Source organism: Acipenser ruthenus, chromosome 7 (genome assembly GCF_902713425.1).
Source record: "Acipenser ruthenus chromosome 7, fAciRut3.2 maternal haplotype, whole genome shotgun sequence".
Lineage (NCBI taxonomy): Eukaryota > Metazoa > Chordata > Actinopteri > Acipenseriformes > Acipenseridae > Acipenser > Acipenser ruthenus.
The window spans coordinates 16,845,683-16,859,445 of NC_081195.1; the positions used below are offsets into that span (position 1 = coordinate 16,845,683).

At 39.7% G+C, this 13,763-nt stretch overlaps 1 protein-coding gene across 1 annotated transcript; it reads right to left on the minus strand.

Annotated features, from left to right (window-relative positions):
- Positions 1-612: 612 nt before the first annotated feature.
- LOC117414758 (transmembrane protein 26-like) lies at positions 613-13,722 on the minus strand. The gene is made up of 6 exons (XM_034024547.3): positions 13,111-13,722; positions 8,291-8,399; positions 7,480-7,557; positions 5,992-6,203; positions 5,718-5,794; positions 613-3,601 (listed from the first exon to the last, which is right to left on the minus strand). The coding sequence occupies exons 1-6, from the start codon at positions 13,296-13,298 to the stop codon at positions 3,339-3,341; spliced, it is 927 nt and encodes a 308-aa protein (XP_033880438.3). The 5' UTR covers positions 13,299-13,722; the 3' UTR covers positions 613-3,338.
- Positions 13,723-13,763: the final 41 nt, after the last annotated feature.

Below are 13,763 nucleotides of genomic sequence, written 5' to 3' on the forward strand. Positions count from 1 at the left end.
TCCTCCTCTCAATTTAAAAACAGGAAGATCACTTTTGGACAAAAATACAAAAGCTTTCACATTAGAAAACACTTAACACTAAAATCTTGGCTTAAGTATGGATTAGCCACATTAATTAGACATACCTGTATCAAAGGATTATCTATGAAAATGTCATAATACAGTTCCTACATGATTTTATTTGTGTGTCAAAATATGGATGTTACCAGTGCCATTGTACCATTGACTAATACCACTTTCGATGCCATTGTCCAACCACTGCCCTGCTTTACAAAGCCATTGCCATTGAAGATCATTTGGTAAGGATGCCTTTCCTCTGTGTAGATCTATTTGTAGTAGATTTGATTAACTTATACCCCTTGGGATAAACCACACTATTTAGACCATTTTACAGTACCAGGGGATTTTGAGTCTACTTCCCACTAGTTTTAAATAGCAAAAAAAAAATATATTTATACTGTATGGATAAAAGACAAAGACCAATCTGGACCTGTATCCACAATGAGTATCTAATATCTCTTGTAATATTGCAAGCTGCAGATCAGTTATCAAATTACCTTTTTATTTGATCTTTATGAAAGTGTGAAGGCCAGATGTTCTCATATCTCATATCCTATGCTGAGACATTATTTTTTCAAGTTGAACCAGATAAGCATCAGTTCTTTGGTTCAGTTCAAAATGTTCTATTCCCTGCAACCAGGAACTACATAACTTTAGCATTGTTTAACTACTTCACTGCTGACAGAAAATTCAATTAAAGATCACAGCTTCGGGGTCGGCGCCGGTTTGTGTCCGGGCTGTGCTAAGAGGCCAAGCTAAGAGGGACTCTGAAGGGGGCGTCACATTGGCTCTGATGCAGGGTGGGGGATATGAAACCGACAACGACTCCTCCTCATTGTGCAACAGCGAATCCTACTGTCCAGACACCGAGCACATTCACAGTGGATAAAAAGCAGGGCTGATCTCTGTTCTCCGGGATCGTTAGCCCACCCATCTCTGCTCTGTATTGCTCTGCGTAAAAACGATTCTAGCTTTAGGATTGTGAGACACGCCCTCAGAATCTGTGCTGTGTGGGGACCCGCTATGGTGAGGAGAAAAAACATAATTGGACATTAAATAATAATTGGTCACTCTAAGAAAATGTAAAAAAAGATCACAGCTTTGTCTGATTTGTTTTTTGGTACCTGGCCCGAAAATGCATACATATTTGAGCAAATGAATGCTCTTTATATGAATGCTCTTTATATTACTGAGCACAAACTTGTAATTACAAAGAGATTCATAATTAAGTATGTTCCATGTTAAAATTTTTTAATGAAGATTTGAAACTTAGATTCAGGAGGAAGGATTACCCCCTATAAACATTACACCATATAAATTGCACTAATTAGAGAACAAAAATAAACAATTGAGCTCTCTTTGTGTTTGATTCATTCTACTCCCTCTGCCTCCCCCTTAGTTAAAATACCCCTTGGTCTCTCTAATCTGTTATGGGTGGGCCCTCAAACCAAGTAGCAATTAATTTTCATGTTGCCATGGTGCATAATCACATTTCAACTAGGTCCAGCTACTCTACAAATATGTACCTAGACAGATAGAGTATGTAGGTCTGACAGAGGAAGGGTCTTGCCATTTAGGATTCTCCAATCAGACTCAAAGCCAGGGAAAGGCAGATTTAGAGAAAATGATAATAGCTCAATATTGGAGAAACAGAACCCAGAGCTGCTCAGAATGAAATCAAATCTCATAAAATAGGAAGGGGAAGATATTTGAAAGTAGCTACTTTTTTTTTTTTTTTAATTTAGTCGTTGCCAATCAGTTTTTATTATTTTCTCCCCAATTTGAAATGCCCAATTATTTTTAGGCTCAGCTCACCGCTACCACCCCTGCGCTGACTCGGGAGGGGCGAAGATGAACACACGCTGTCCTCCGAAGCGTGTGCCGTCAGCCGCCCGCTTCTTTACACTCTGCAGACTCACCGTGCAGCCGCCTCAGAGCTACAGCGTCGGAGGACAACGCAGCTCTGGGCAGCTTACAGGCAAGCCCGCAGGCGCCCGGCCAGACTACAGGGGTCACTGGTGCGCGGTGAGCCGAGGACACCCTGGCCGACCTAACCCTCCCTCCCCCTGGATGATGCTCGGCCAATTGAGCGCCGCCCCCTGGAAGCTCCCGTCCACGGTCGACTGTGGAATAGCCTGGACTCGAACCGGCGACGTCCAGGCTATAGGGCGCATCCTGCACTCTAGCGAGTGCTTTTACTGGATGCGCTACTCGGGAGCCCCAACTAGCTACTCTTAAGTTACTGTACTAGGTTTAATAACAAAGTGCTTCAATATAAAGCTTCACCCAAAAGACTGCTGCTTACATTGGTGGTCTTTATTGAAATTTATCAGCATACAAATATTGAAATGAGTAGATGGCACCAATACATCAGAAACAACAGTATAAACACCTCCAGCTTTACTATTTCTTTTTTGAATAATTTAGTCGTTGCCAATTATTTTTTTAATTATTATTTTCTCCCAATTTGGAATGGCCAATTATTTTTAGGCTCAGCTCACCGCTACCACCCCTGCGCTGACTCGGGAGGGTGAAGACGAATACATGCTGTCCTCTGAAGTGTGTGCCGTCAGCCAATCGCTTTTTTTCAAACTGTGGACTCACCATGCAGCCACCCAAGAGCTACAGCGTCGGAGGACAACGCAACTCTCGGGCAGCTTACGGGCAAGCCCACAGGTGCCCGGCCAGACTACAGGGGTCGCTGGTGCACAGTGAGCCGAGGACACCCTGGCCGACCTAACCCTCCCTCCCCCCGGGCGACGCTCGGCCAATTGTGTGCCGCCCCCTGGGAGCTCCCGTCCACGGTCTGCTGTGGAATAGCTTGGACTTGAACCGGTGACGTCCAGACTATAGAGCACATCCTGCACTCTACGCGGAGCGCCTTTACCGGATGCGCCACTCGGGAGCCCCCACTATTGACTGTTTAATTGATATAGACCATCATTTAGTTCTGCCATGCTTTTTCCATGCATTTACTATTGTCTTGATTTTTCTATGTATCTGTTTGTATTCCCCATACCTTTCTGCTTTACCATGTCCACTATGTTTTACTATGCTTCTACAATGGTAAACTTTCATTAGAGTGTAACAGGTTCAACAAGCAACTTTCATATTGGATTAAAATAGTAAAATTCCATTTTTATCATGCACAAATTCAAGTTTACAACACTTAAAAAATTGCATTATACAATTAAAAGTGTACATCCCTACAGTTTTTTAAATACATATATTAGAAATTAACAATAAGTAAGCTGTGTTCCTCTGCTACTCATGCTGCTCTAGTGAGAAGTCTGGTACTCTTCAATAATCACGTATAGGCGGTACAGCTGTAGTGTGACCACCAAGCAGTTTTTAATGGTGAAGAACACCAGCATCTGGTGTATGACTCCGTATGAGCACATCACCACCATGCGCACTACAAAGAATGGACCATCGTGTATAAAGAGGCTTATTATAATGTTGCATATGTCTGCCATGTGGGTGGACAGCAGCGATGAAGATGGTGGGTTTTGGCAGGCATCTGAAGACTCTGTGTTTATTACTATTGATAAAAAAAAAACATAACATGTTAATTTAAACTGTGTAACCGACTCAATGCAGAATGTTACAGAACCCCGTGCAGTGTTTACAAGAAACGCATTACTTTACCTTTGTTGTATCCTCATTGCCAGATTAACCCATCACAGGGCCCTAGGCAAACATACACTTCTAGGCCCCTATCTTCTTATATAAATAACAACAAATATACAAATTATATATATATATATAATCTTAACTCACGCTCTACCAATTTGCAAAAGGTATCATTTTTGTTTTTAAGATATTATACATGGTTTTGGTCAAAAACAATCAACTATGCCAAATTCTAGTTATTAATTCTGACAAAAATCTCATGCACTGCTCTGAACTGAACGACTGCTGAACGACTGACTGAATCTGCCAGAAACAGTTCAATTGAAGGCGGTGTGCTAAACACATTTCAAAATAAATTTGGAAAAGTCAAATCCCATGCGGAGCCTGATAATCACCTTTCACAATTTACTGAATAAAAATACAACAGTTCAAATATGGACAACAGTACCATGTTGATTGTTATCCAATTTAAAAAAATAAATAAAATAAACATGATACTTCTATACAGGAGGGTGCTCAAATATGTCCACTAACTGTAGGTCCCCCATAAAATATCTATTAAACAAACAAACACACCTGCAAACAAATACATTATAAAATAGTCTAATTTTGTATACTTACATTTCTTTAGGTCTTATTTATTTCTTATGGTCATACATGGACACATTTGCAGACTGGATCGTTGGTCTGAAGCTGGTGTTGTTTTTAACAGCAGCCTTGATAGTCAGAATTTCATTCACAATGTCTGTAGACAATTATCAGGAGAGCCACGTTTCCTACACTTGCCAAGGTTGCCATTAATATGTTGACTGCCACACAGTACTGCAGAATTAGAGCGAGTTTTTTTCTGAGATGAACCTTGTAAAAACAGACGTAAGAAATCAACTGTCTACAGACATTGTGAATGGAATTCTGACTATAAATGTGCATTTATAGAGTGTGTTTGCAAAGACACACACAGTAACTGAATTTGGACATTTTCTTTTTCTTGGTGTGCTTTACTTGATTATAAATTGTTAGATTAATTTTACTTTAGCAACATGTAAAATGTTGGCTTTTTGGACATCTACAGGCATGCCCAGATAAAGTGTCCCACTTTAAACCGTACTTAGAACTTACAAACGCCTCTAAACTTCAGAACTACATTTGAATGTAGTGTGACCAAGCCTAGATATACTGTATATTAAAGTGCTCCCTCGCTATAACATGGGTCTCGGGGGACACACAATATGAGCGATATAACTGAAGAGCGTTATAAAAAGGGGAGGGGGTGGGGTGCGTCGCGGGACACATATCAACACACATCTGACTAAAATACAAAATAAAATAACTCCTTCTCTATAATGCACGTATAGTGAAGCAAAAAATGTAACTTTCCGTAAATTAACCATGCATAAAGTAATGTAATCAATGCTATATTTTTTACACAAAAAAGGGTAACAATCCCACTCGTGGATCATTTTAATTAGCAGTTTTTAAACTATAAATAGTCTGGCTAAACGGCAGCCGGGAGTTCAGTTTGAAGCAACAGACAAGCAAACCAAGTGCGAGAAGGAGAGCGGGTCGGGAGAGGGGAAGAGGGAATGGGTTCGCCCCAGTTTCAGCTGCTGGAGCGGGGCTGAAGCAAAGCTGAAGCGTCTCGTCTCCCGGAGAAAGCTGTAGCTCTCCTCTTGCAGCAAAAAAAGTAAATACATTTGGAAAGATAACCACGTAATAGACTTAATATTTATTTAGTTATAAAACGAATGCTGAATAAGATGTCTGTGTTATAAAGTGCCAGCGCAGCTTTTCTTCAGTTCAGATACTGTCTCAAAAGGGAGAGACAGAAGCGGAAGTTAGACTGAGAAGTTGTTTACAGTTTGAACAACACCGGTACTGTATGTACTGTAGAAATATTTCATGAATCACTAGTATAGGGAATTGGGGGACATGCTGTAGGAGCGTTATATCCGAGGCGCGTTATAATCGAGAGCCTTATAGCGAGGGAACACTGTATTTTTAAATCAAATACAAGTCTAACTTACCTGCAACATGAAGAGGAAACTGTAACATACTCCATGTCCATACAGCAAGAATCGTATACACCAGAACTGTGCTTGTCCTAAGTTGGAAGGAGTGAAGACAGTACTCAGCTATGCACACACTGACAAAATATTATCTATTTTACATTAACATATGGGATTTTTAAATAGACACAAAGTCGATTCACACTGTATACAACAGTGATGCTAAATCACATTCAAGCAGAAACAGACATTATTCTTGCATTAGAGCACAAACTCATATTAAGTAACTCACTTGACTTTGTCCTCAGAAAGCGTCTCACTTGTGAATTCAAGTATATCCGCTGCAATCCCAACAAAGATAAGCAGGAGCTGTGACAACTGGTCTTTGGAGATGCCAATTCCAGTTGGAAGAAGCCACTTTCCAATGATCAGCGTCAACAATAAAGTCTGGTGAAGTCCTAATTTCCAAGCATCAGAGCATGTGGAGTTCAGCAGTTGAAGACCCTTCACACGAAAAGAAAAAGGACTATGAGCATTCTAGTATAAACCAACCTGGGGATACACAAATCAACATTACAAACAGAACCCGCTGATGCAGGCAGTATGCCAACAGTGGTACTAATATTATTCAGACAGTTAATATACAGCAAACTGTTATCTATACAGTATCTTTCCAAGTGATATGAATATCATTTTTGCATTATTATTTATTTCTTAGCAGACGCCCTTAGGGCTACTTACAATTGTTACAAGATATCGCATTATTTTTACATACAATTACCCATTTATACAGTTGGGTTTTTACTGGAGCAATCTAGGTAAAGTACCTTGCTCAAGGGTACAGCAGCAGCGTCCCTCCAACTGGGATTGAACCCACAACCCTCCGGTCAAGAGTCCAAAGCCCTAACCACTACTCCACACTGCTGCCCATGATACAAAGTCCAATATATTAATATCATATGCAGAGGTGTTTTTAAACTTTACCTTCATATAATTTGTGACAAATGAGAGCCTGCCAGCAGTGGTACAGACTGAAACAAGTTTCCTTTTTGACTGCTGCACCCCAATGGTAAGCATTCTGCTTTATTCATCAGTCACTTCATTGATGAGAAGTTTAAAACATTCAATTATTGGACTTCACTTGAGGTAAATTATTTCTAAGACTACTTCACCTACCCACTATGTACCTAACATTAATTCCTTGGAAAAAAAAAAAAAGGTCAATATGTAGAAGATATGGAAAAAAAAAACTAATATGGGTTAAGTATTTTTTAATAATTCAGTCCATTAAAGTTGCTATCATCTATTAAAGTTGCAATCAAATTTTACTTTATTTAAATATATACAGAGAAACAAAAGAACTATTCTTGTGTTAGCGGTATACTTAAACCTGTGATAATGGACACATTGGGCCAATTAAACTAGTAAGTGTCAATTAAATATTTTGTCACGTTTCATGGGTGTATTAGTCAATAAATATTATACACATATAGTAATATTGCTTGATTTGGGTGTAGATTGATTGATTTCAATTGTTTGAAACAATATACACAACAAGACATTTTAAACTCAAACCAAAAGATATTATCTGCCAATGCCAATGGCAATTATTTTGTGCTTGGATTAAATCAAAACTATGGTACCGCTATAGCCATCATAAAGTATAGCAACGGCTGTGGCAAATCTTGATTATATAACATTTCTTGCAGTGTAGCACCTTGACATAAAGTTTTGATTTTTATTTTTATTGAGACCACCCCTTGGTGCTTTATAGTTTTACCTTGTCAATGTGTGGAATTCCTTCAGTCTCACTTCCTGGATTTGTAGGTATGCTGGATTCATCCAGTTGTTGACAATTCTAAAACAGGTCAAAAAGGAAATTCAGAAACAAACTTAAAAAGTATATAAAACTGTGCACAAAATGTGTTTACAGCTTGCCATCAGACCTTCCATAACATATATTACAGACCACAAATGTACATTGTATACATACCGGTAATTAGTCCAGAGAAATATCAAACATTGCAGGATTGTATGTGCTTATGTTCATCACACCATGTTATAAAATGTCAAGATGACAACATTTTAATTGTGAAACTGTACATGGGAACTCAAGTCCAATAGACCCAAAACACAATAGGAGAATACAAACAGAGGTTAACGCTGGGAAACAACACCACTAACATACAGTAAAAGAAAAAGTCATGTCCATTGTCAATACCCAAAATGTTTAAATGTCAACACTGAATACCTTTAAGTATAAATTGCAAAATCTAAAACCAGAATTAGATGAATTAGGTCACTGAAAATCACAAAAACATAACCTGAGCTAAGCAAAATAACACACTGTAAGTGCCTCGTACCTTTGCTTGTCCCTTGGCACATTCTTATTCGCCGCTCAGAAGCAATGACAATTCACAGCACATGTTACTACTAGTCCTGATCGAACACTGCTGGCCTATATATTTGTATCTATAACAAAAGGTTCAAAAGGTAAAACCTTTAGGAAACCAAGTCAAGCAGACACGTGTTTTTACTAGTGTCTTCAGTAATGTAAATTGTGACTTCAATATATTTCTGAAAACACTTACCCTTGTTAGATTCGTAGTGTCTTTTATATCATAGCGGTAATAGTGGTCCTCCAAAATCCAAATGGATGGGATTACACTGATCAGAAAAAGTAGGATTGCTGGAGAAAACCTTTTTAAGAGGAAAGTCTTTTTAATAATTCAGATAATTATGTTGGTATCAATAAATCAAGTCAAAAAAACTATGCCTTTATTTTACCCTTAGAACTGTTGAAATTTGTTTTAATGAAAAAGGGAAAAAAGGAAGCCTATACAAAAACGATATTCTAAAATCATAATGCAATCAATATTCAACTTCCATCAATGTCATACACTGATACAGGAAAAACATAGAGAAATATAAACCTTAGTAGTTAAGAATTGGACATACAGGTAGTGAACAAAAAAATGGAAACACCTGGGTAAATGAGGGACACCAAATATATTGAAAGCAAGGGCTTCCACAAAGGTGTGGCTCAAGCGTTAATTAAGCAAATAACCTACCAGCATCCCAGTATTATTTGTTTATTTAGCAGACACCTTTATCCAAGGCGACTTATAGAGACTAGGGTGTGTGAACTATGCATCAGCTGCAGAGTCACTTACAACTACGTCTCACCCGAAAGACAAAGCACAAGGAGGTTAAGTGATTTGCTCAGGGTCACACAGTGAGTCAGTGGCTGAGGTGGGATTTGAACTGGGGATCTCCTGGTTATAAGCCCTTTTTTTAACCACTGGACCACACAGCCTCCCAGTACTGAAGAGGTTAAAATAAAGAAGAAAAAATCTATGTTTGAAACAAATCCAGTACTGAAAAGGTGACGTAACACACATAGATTTGGGGTTCTTGGTAACGTGGCCACAAAGCATGGTGGTAGATCGAGCAAAATGTTAACTGAGTAACATTTTCAGAGCCTAGGCAACACATTACTGTGTTATAGGGTTGCCAATCCTCCAGGACTGGCCGGAAGTCTACTGGAATCGGCATCGATCTCCCGGTGACTACTGATAGCAATCCGGGATATATATATATATATTTTTCAGTTGTCGTTGCCAATTATTTTTTATTATTTTCTCCCAATTTGTAATGGCCAATTATTTTATTATGCTCAGCTCACCGCTACCACCCCTGCGCTGACTCAGGAGGGCGAAGACGAACACACACTGTCCTCCAAAGCGTGTGCCGTCAGCCGACCGCTTTTTTTCACACTGCGGACTCACCATGCAGCCACCCAAGAGCTACAACGTCGGAGGACAACGCAGCTCTCGGGCAGCTTACAGGCAAGCCCGCAGGCACCCGGCCAGACTACAGGGGTCGCTGGTGCGCGGTGAGCCGAGGACACCCTGGCCGACCTAACCCTCCCTCCCCCAGGGCGGCGCTTGGCCAATTGAGCGCCGCCCCCTGGGAGCTCTCGTCCTCGGTCGGCAAAGGAATAGCCTGGACTCGAACTCGCAACGTCCAGACTATAGGACGCATCCGACACTCTACGCAAGCGCTTTTACTGGATCCGCCACTCGGGAGCCCTCAATCCGGGATATTTTAATAGGATATTTTAAGAAAATAAATTAATATAATGAATGCACATAATTCATACAGAAGTTTGTTAATTGTTAAAACATAATGGTGTCATCCAATTGCGCTTTTCTTTCCTTTGGCTGCTTAATGACATAATACTGTATCGATCTGTGCTAAGTGTGTGTGTGTGTGTGCACGCGTGTGATGTCCTGTCTTTCCCGCCGTTTGTGTGTCACCCTGCATAAATCTGTGAGTAAAGAGTGTTTTGTGTCTAGACAGTGCTTGCGCGATGCCTGGGGTGTCAGGTTATTTAGCAGCTCAGGGCTGTGTTGTGGTGTCCTGACGTTGAATGAATAAACATCTGAATGAGATCTTGCTGCGGTAGTCTGGCTCTTGTTTGTTCCCCTGAAACGCTAATACGTAATGTAAACCGGTAGTACCATCATCACGCGCACGTACGCTCATGAACTAGAAACATTACAACAGCTATTTAGTTAACAGTTAAAAAAAAATCATGAATGGTGGCGAGGGGCATTCGAACAGTAGCACAGTGAAAAAGAAAAAGTACTTTTGCTGTTTTAACGACAAATGGTACAAAGAAAATGCATTAAAAAATTGGCTCGCATTCTATGTCGTCAAGGGTTTTCAGTGGAAGAGGAGCGCTGACCAGCCACGCAGAGAGCACAAAACACAAAGAATCACATAAACAGAAAAGAACACCACAAATCACATTGTTTTTTTTACCAAAAGAGACTCATCCTAAGAACATCTGGTAACCGCGGCTGAAGTGGGGCAAGTTTAGCACAGTATTTCGCACCATTTAAGTTATGCAAGCCAAGACTCTGCAAACAAAATGCTTTCAAGAATTTTACCTGAGTCTGAAATTGCGAGAAAAATGTCTTGTGGATGGACGAAAGCAACCATCATAACATAGAGTGTTTTGGCACCAAAATCGCAAGAACATTTGCTTAAGGACTTGGATGGTGCACAGTTTTTTTCAGTTGGATCTGACGCCTCCAGCAAGGGAAATAAGAAATTCTTCCCGTTAACCGTGCGTTACTTTTCTGCGACAGAGGGTATTAAGCATGGCTTGCTTGATTCTTACAACGGCAATGACGAGACAAGTGAGGCAACTGTGACACAGATCTCCAATATTCTGAATGGTTTCAGCATTAACAATGTGACATCTTACGTGGCTGACAATGCCTCTGTGAACTTTGGGAAACACAGGTCAGTGCATCAGAAACTCAAACAGCTTAATAACCGACTGATACAAGTGGGGTGCAAATGTCATGTAATCCACAATTGCCTCAAACATGGGATGAGAGCATTGCGTTTTGACGTAGAAACTCTCGTCCTCAAAGTAGACAGCGAGTTTTCCTCCTCGGCCAAGAAGAGTCTTTTATGTCCTTTTTCGAGTTTGTTGAAATGGAATACAAAGATGTGCTTCGGCACGTACCAACAAGGTGGCTGTCACTTCTGCCCGCTATTGAACAAGTACTACAAACAAAGCTGACCAGCGTTGAGGGCATACTTCTTGTCAGAGGGGGAAGAAGAATGTGTCAAGATTGTGTGGGAAGCATTCAGTGAGGAAGAACACAAGTCTTTCCCTATTTGTTATGTTTACTTTCTGCACAACCTGATGGGAATGTTTCACGATGCTGTGAAAAAACTGGAATGTACCAATGTCAGATGCACAGAACTGCATGGCATCATGGAAGGTCTCCGCTCAAAACTAAAGAGAAGAAGGACCAATTCTATGGAAGATCAGACCAAAGTCATTTTGGGCAACGTCTCTCCATCTGACAACAGAAAATTCAGAGAGGAAACGGATAAGACATTGACGCGGTGCATTGAATACCTGGAGAAATTGCATGATTTCGAAACATTGGTTTTCAAACAAATGACAGTGCTCTCACTCGACAATGATGTGGGATTTTGAGACTGTTGTTGCAGTACTCTGCATTGAGATTGACATTGACAAGCTGTATGATGACTACTGTGTTTTACAGCAATCGAGAAGACACTGTCTCAAAGGAGCAGAAAATAGATCAGAGATGGGTGATGGTTTTCAGACAAATGCCAGAGAGTGGTGACAGCCAAATGTTGAAATTGGTCTCTTTCACACTTTCCATTCCTGTATCCAATGCCTACTGCAGGTTTTCAGTTTAATGGCACAACTGTGGAGCAGAAACAGACTGAGTGATAGCATTGCGAAAGCAGAGCTGCAGGTGCAATTGAACTTCAATATGTCCTGTGCAGACTTTCATGGGTTCTTAAAAAATAACCCGGAGTTAGAGGCCAGCTGAAATACAGATTTAAAAGGAAGGAAGACGAGGGCAACGACATTCAGCAGGCGACCCAGCTTTAAGGTAAAAATAACATAACATTTAATTATAATTAAAGTATTTAAGTATGAAGGTTTAAAGTTTAAAGCTATTCGTTGTTGTTGGTCTGTAGCTAGCAAACTAATACTCAAAAAGACGCGTAAACATGTAGAAATCCGATCTCGGTTTGAAATAAAATTATCATATCGACAGTAACGTTAGCTAACTAATACATTATTGAGCTAACCTATTTTTACAATATTTCTTATTCAACATTCATAACGGTGGTATATAGTTATATGTAATTTTTTAATCAATGACACTCCTTACACCCACACACAATAAAATGATGGTTTGATATTGTGAACAGGTTGAACTGCACAATTAATTATATTATGCCATGTTGGGGGAAAAAAATCTCCTGGAATAGCTCCTGTTAACGTTTTCCTTGAGACCAGGTTGTTTAAAACTGTATGGCGTACAAAATATTTAACAAACTGCTGAGTAATAGTCTGTATCATAAACAGAATGTATCCAGATTACTGACCCTGGTTCCTGGAAATGGTTGTATTTGCAAAACGTTTATGTAGGAGATTATGCTTTATTTGAACTAGGCACGATATAGCATTTACCTGGTACAGACTACTTGTATAAAACGTTATAACTACGTGCATAATCCATCACTGGTCACTTTCATAACATTTTACAAACCAAATGTGCTGTAAAATGAAGATTCAGCATTTTAAGCGCATATTTGACTGGAACCCCATGGCACTTCAATTACTGAGATCTATTAAATCTAATGTTTTTGTATTATAGGTGTTATGCATGCTACATTGATGTTATGAAATGCAACACTGTGTCCAATTCAAATAGAGCATTGCCACAAAGGTTTTAGGCACAACTGATTTTAAACCTTTCACAACTTAAAAACAAACAAACAAACAAAAACCCGATTAATACTACGGTGATTTATCAAATTATATTTCACATTAACTTACCATTTGTAATCTTTGCCTCTCCTCCTTTTCAGAGTTATGACCATTTCAATTACAAGCGGCAGGATAAGAAGTGTAAGAAATGAATACCAAGAATGTTTAACAAAAATAACTCGACCAACTGCTATCAAAGAGTGAAGAATGAAGAGTAGTCTAGCACTGAGAGCGCACACAATCTGGACAAACGACATGGTTTAGAATTTTTCAAAGCAGTCCAAGTTTATGTTGTGAAAAAGTAAATCAATAACAGTATTCGGAATGTTTTGAGCAGGAGATTCAAAGATTCAATATCAACAGGACATCTTAACTTCCTTTCTTGAGAACACAAAGGATAATCAGCCAGACTTCCCAAATAATACTGCCGCTAACCAAAGCGCTTCCTTTTAAAGTTCCTAACAAATAGGATGGGTTTGTCGTTTACAGTCCCAGTACTGTATGCTTTCAGCAAAAGCAGTTTCCCTGATACTACTTTGATGAATATGAATGGTGTGATGCCATGGCTGAAAAAAATTGTGGCACAGTTGGATAAGTTTGGACCAAACCCCAGGACGTCGCCTCTAAGTTTAGGTCACGTGTGTTGGGGCCCCGTTTAGTCTGTAGTCTCTGCCTTCACGTTGTCTCTTTTGAGACACAAACTGTATCTCGACAGTTTACTA